The sequence below is a fragment of the Myotis davidii genome, unplaced genomic scaffold, assembly GCF_000327345.1.
Source record: "Myotis davidii unplaced genomic scaffold, ASM32734v1 scaffold147, whole genome shotgun sequence".
NCBI lineage: Eukaryota > Metazoa > Chordata > Mammalia > Chiroptera > Vespertilionidae > Myotis > Myotis davidii.
The window spans coordinates 7,960,056-7,964,427 of record NW_006383010.1 but is presented as its reverse complement, the minus strand read 5'-3'; the positions used below and the strand labels follow the sequence as shown (position 1 = coordinate 7,964,427).

Here is a 4,372-nt window from a genome sequence, read left to right as displayed (position 1 = left end):
TAGAAAATCAGTGGAGAGTGTAGGAAGGGTTTTCCTCTCAGCTTGCATGGTATGACCTCAAGAGATGGCGTCTAAATTTACTAGATAATGAAAGAGAGATTTAAGCCTTTTATTTAACACTAGGGGCCCGATGCACGAAATTCGTGCAAGGGCCTCGGCCCTCCCAGTCCAGCTTCATCCAGAAGGTTGTGTGGAAGGACATCTGGTCTAATTAGCAGATTATGCTTTTATTATTATAGATAATAAAGATTCCATAAAAGACATACAGAATAAAAATATATGAATAAAAGATGTGGTGTGGATGATATTTCTTTGTCTTTGAAGATGAAGAGTCAATAGGCAATATTTAACAGTGAGTAAAAATACTGTTAAGAATATTAGGTAGATATTGTTTGGAAGATTAATTCTTCCAAAAGAACTTACTAAGAGAAAAGGCTTAATGTGTTAAATTTGGTAATGAGACTTGGAATGAATAGGAGGAAGAGGGCACTATTGATATTTATTTTATTTCTTTACTTATTGTTAAATTTTTACCATATTATATATGGTTTTTATAATAATCAAAAATATTTTTGCAAAAATCTTTATTAAAGCATTGGTTATAATAAATAAAAATTAGTAATAGTCTTAATATCTATATAACATTGAATGGATACATTATGAGTATATATTATTGTACTCATAATGGTGTATTGCTCAGGTCTTAAAACTAAATTTCATAGAAACTTTTAATACATATCAGGGAAATCTCATTATGCAAAGTTAACACAAAAATGTTAATAACAACATCTGTGCTGAATTACCACTGCATTACATACTTATTTTTCTACTTTTTTATTTTTGATAACCTTTTAAATAATAATAAACATTTTAAAATCAGGGGAGAAAGTTATGACATTATTGAAAATAATGTTAGTTGTGACTATAAAAAGAGACCATAAAATGACCTTAATAATTCACTATTGTAATATTAATATAATCATATTTTTAATCTTTTATCATTTAAAACTATATGGCTTAAATTGATAATCCTACAGTTTTTTTAAGAAAGCAGTTAAGCTAAACTGTGCCAAAGAAACATTCCCAGTCCTTTAACTTGAAAGTCTTTGTAGGCCCAGCTGTGTCCAGAATCCTAATTCTAATTGTGTCCCCTCTTCCTCTTTGCCATCCCTCCGCCCCAGTATCCTCCCAAATTGTTTCTCCCCTGTCTTCCTGACTCAGTGGCTTCTCCGAAAGCAGACAGGAGTCGCTGCCTAAAATAGCCAAGAAAGTCTTTGTAGGAAAAACCTATGTTGTAGCCATAATCTATCTTAGTCTTTCAAAGAAGAGAAGTATTAAAAATATAAAGAAACTGTTCCAGATATATTCAATGAATTTTCTACTTAACCTCTCCAGTGGCTCCTCAGCCATTTACAACAAGGAGTTATTATACCACTTGATTCCTTAATGTTTGGAGTTCATCATGAACTTCAATCCTCAAAGAAAGTATTTGGGAAATTGGTGTATCATGAACTTCAATCCTCAAAGAAAGTATTTGGGTTAAATTGGTGTCAGCCTCTTTCCCTTATAAAATCAGGACTAATACTTTTTATGAACACTTTTATGCACACATTTTGTTTTCCATCTTATCTCTCCTAATCTCCCCCATTATAGCATATACATCCTTCAATGAATGCTGTTATTTCATGATAGAAATGAAAGAAGCTACAAAACAGTCTAATAAATGACAAGACATAAAAAGTGACCTATACCACTGATTTTTGATTAACAGAAGATGCATATGCATAAAGAAATATGTATGTACATATGTAATGCAAAACAAATTATTCAACTCTTGCTTTTAAAGCATTACGATGAAACATAAAATTAATTATTGAGATGAATAAAAAACTGCTTCTTGGCCCTAACCGGTTTGGCTTAGTGGGTAGAACGTCGGCCTGCGGACTCAAGGGTCCCAGGGTTGATTCCGGTCAAGGGCATATACCTGGGTTGCGGGCACATACCCATTGGAGGGTATGCAGGAGTCAGCTGATCGATGTTTCTCTCTCATCGATGTTTCTCTCTATCCCTCTCCCATCCTCTCTGTAAAAAAATCAATAAAATATATTTTTTAAAAAACAATACTGCTTCTTGGAGGGAAATTTGAGAGGTATAAGAATAAATTTATTACACGAACGAAATTTACTGTAAAATATTCTCCTAAAAATCATATTTGGCTTTTAGTTGTCCTTTCATCTGAACAATGACTCTGTACGATGGCCCTCACCTCGTGGAGCATGTCTTTCATCCTTGACACAGACTTCACTTAAAGAACCAACTGGATCGCAATGGCATGGCTGGCACGGTCTTGGATTATTTGGTGATACCTAACAAAAGTATTAAAATGCTCTTAATCAAGTGTAATAAAACACCAATATTTTTAAATTCAGCAAATTTTAATACAAATTAACTATTATAATACACAGTAATAAGTTATATAGGGAAGATTATAATATAAGAAATTACCTTTAATATGTTTATAATTTCTAAAATTCATTTCTTCTAAGTGGATAAACAAAAGTAAAGAGGACAGCACAATAAACTCATATGTTTATTACTTAGATTTAATAATTATCAAGATTATTCAACAAGCTACCAAGATTCTGCTATGTAAGATTCATCAGATCTTATCCTTTGCTGATGTTATTAAAGAATATCCCAAGTAAAGTGTATTTTAATCCGTACACATTTCACTATGCATCTCTTTCATTTATAACCACAGTATCATGATCACAAACAAAAATAATATTTGCTTAATATTCTCCATACATATTCCTCAATAAAACCTTCCTAATTGTTTTATTTTTAAATTACAATATAGTTCAAAATTAGTGATATCCCCCAATCTTGATGTAAGCAGACACTTTATAAGAGAAGATATAGGAATAGCCAATTAACACTTAAAATGGAAATTAAATTTGTAGTGAGATCTGCTATGAATTCACAATAGGTCTGCTGTGGGACCAAGCATTGGTGGGGATGGTTTAGTGATTGCTAATATCCACATGCCACATCCACTACACCCATTTCCACTGAAAGAGCTAATTTTAAAAGATAGCACCAAATATTAATGGATGATATGGAAGACATGGAACTTCCATACATTTTTGGTGAACATGTACAATGTTATTACTAATTTGGCAAAATGTTGGCAGTTTCTTATAAAGTAAAACATATACCTATTCTGTGAAACAAGCATCTTTTTGTAGATATTTACACAGGGTAAAAAAAAGCATGAACACAAAAATACATATAAAATAGTTTTATAGTAGCTAACCTAAAACTGGAAATGACCCAAATATTCACCAACAGGAGGATGGATTAAAACTTATTGTACATTTATGCAAATGAACACTATCTAGCAATTTTTTAAAAATGATTAGTTGTGCACATAACATGAATAAATCTTAAAGTGGTATGTTGCATTGAAAGAAAGAGGACACACAAGTGTATCTACTTTGTAATTTTATTTTTATGACATTCATTAAGAGGCAAAATTAACTTGTGTTCTAAAAATAAGAATAAAAATTAGAGTTTGTCTGGGGGTGGGATTGACTGAAATATGGCACAATGAAACTTTCTGAAGAGATAGAAATGCTTTATATTTTATCTTCAAATATTTATGTTTCCATTATGAAATGTTTCAGTCATCTTTAAGAATTCGAAGTTATCAAAATTATTTTTCTATATAGTACACCTTTGTATGAAAAAAATAACACTTCATGAAAAAAAAGCATACTTTACCCCTTTGGCTCTGAAGAAACCATCAATACATGTCTCACAGTTTACACCAGCAGTGTTTTGAGTACAATTGATGCACACACCACCTCCAACGTATTTTCCATGTATATTTAAACTCAGATTTCTTCTGGCAACATTTTCATCATAATAGCATTCGTCAGCCTTCCCATGACAATTGCATGCTGCATTAAGAAAACAATTCATAAATATTGTTTTGTAGTTTCAGAGAGAATTAAATATCATTCTCTATTATATAATACTAGAGGCCAGGAGCACAAAAATTTGTGCACTGTGGGTGGGGAGTGGGGTGAGTCTCCTCAGCCCGGCCTGTGCCCTCTTGCAGTCTGGGACCCCTCGGGGGATGACCATCTGCTGGCCAAGGCCTGCTCCCCAGGGGATTGGGCCTTAACTGGCAATCAGACATCCTTCTGGCAGCCCGGCAACCCTCGGGGGATGCCCACTTGCCAGCGGGGATCAGGCCTAAGCTGCAGTCGGACATCCTTAGCACTGCTGAGGAGGCAGGAGAGGCTCCCACCACCACCACTGTACTGGCAGCCATAGGCCTGGCTTGTGGCGGGGCAGAGCTCTCCCC

General features: G+C 33.9%; 1 protein-coding gene across 2 annotated transcripts in view; it reads right to left on the bottom strand.

Moving 5' to 3' along the window:
• Positions 1–4,372, bottom strand: part of LAMA2 (laminin subunit alpha 2) — a 491,338-nt gene that overhangs the window by 297,995 nt on the left and 188,971 nt on the right. For both annotated transcript variants that reach the window (XM_015557822.1, XM_015557823.1), the window contains exons 8-9: positions 3,784–3,962; positions 2,267–2,366 (exon numbers count right to left, since the gene is read on the bottom strand). In XM_015557822.1, the coding sequence (XP_015413308.1) occupies positions 2,267–2,366; positions 3,784–3,962 (279 nt within the window). The remainder of the gene's footprint in view (positions 1–2,266; positions 2,367–3,783; positions 3,963–4,372) is intronic.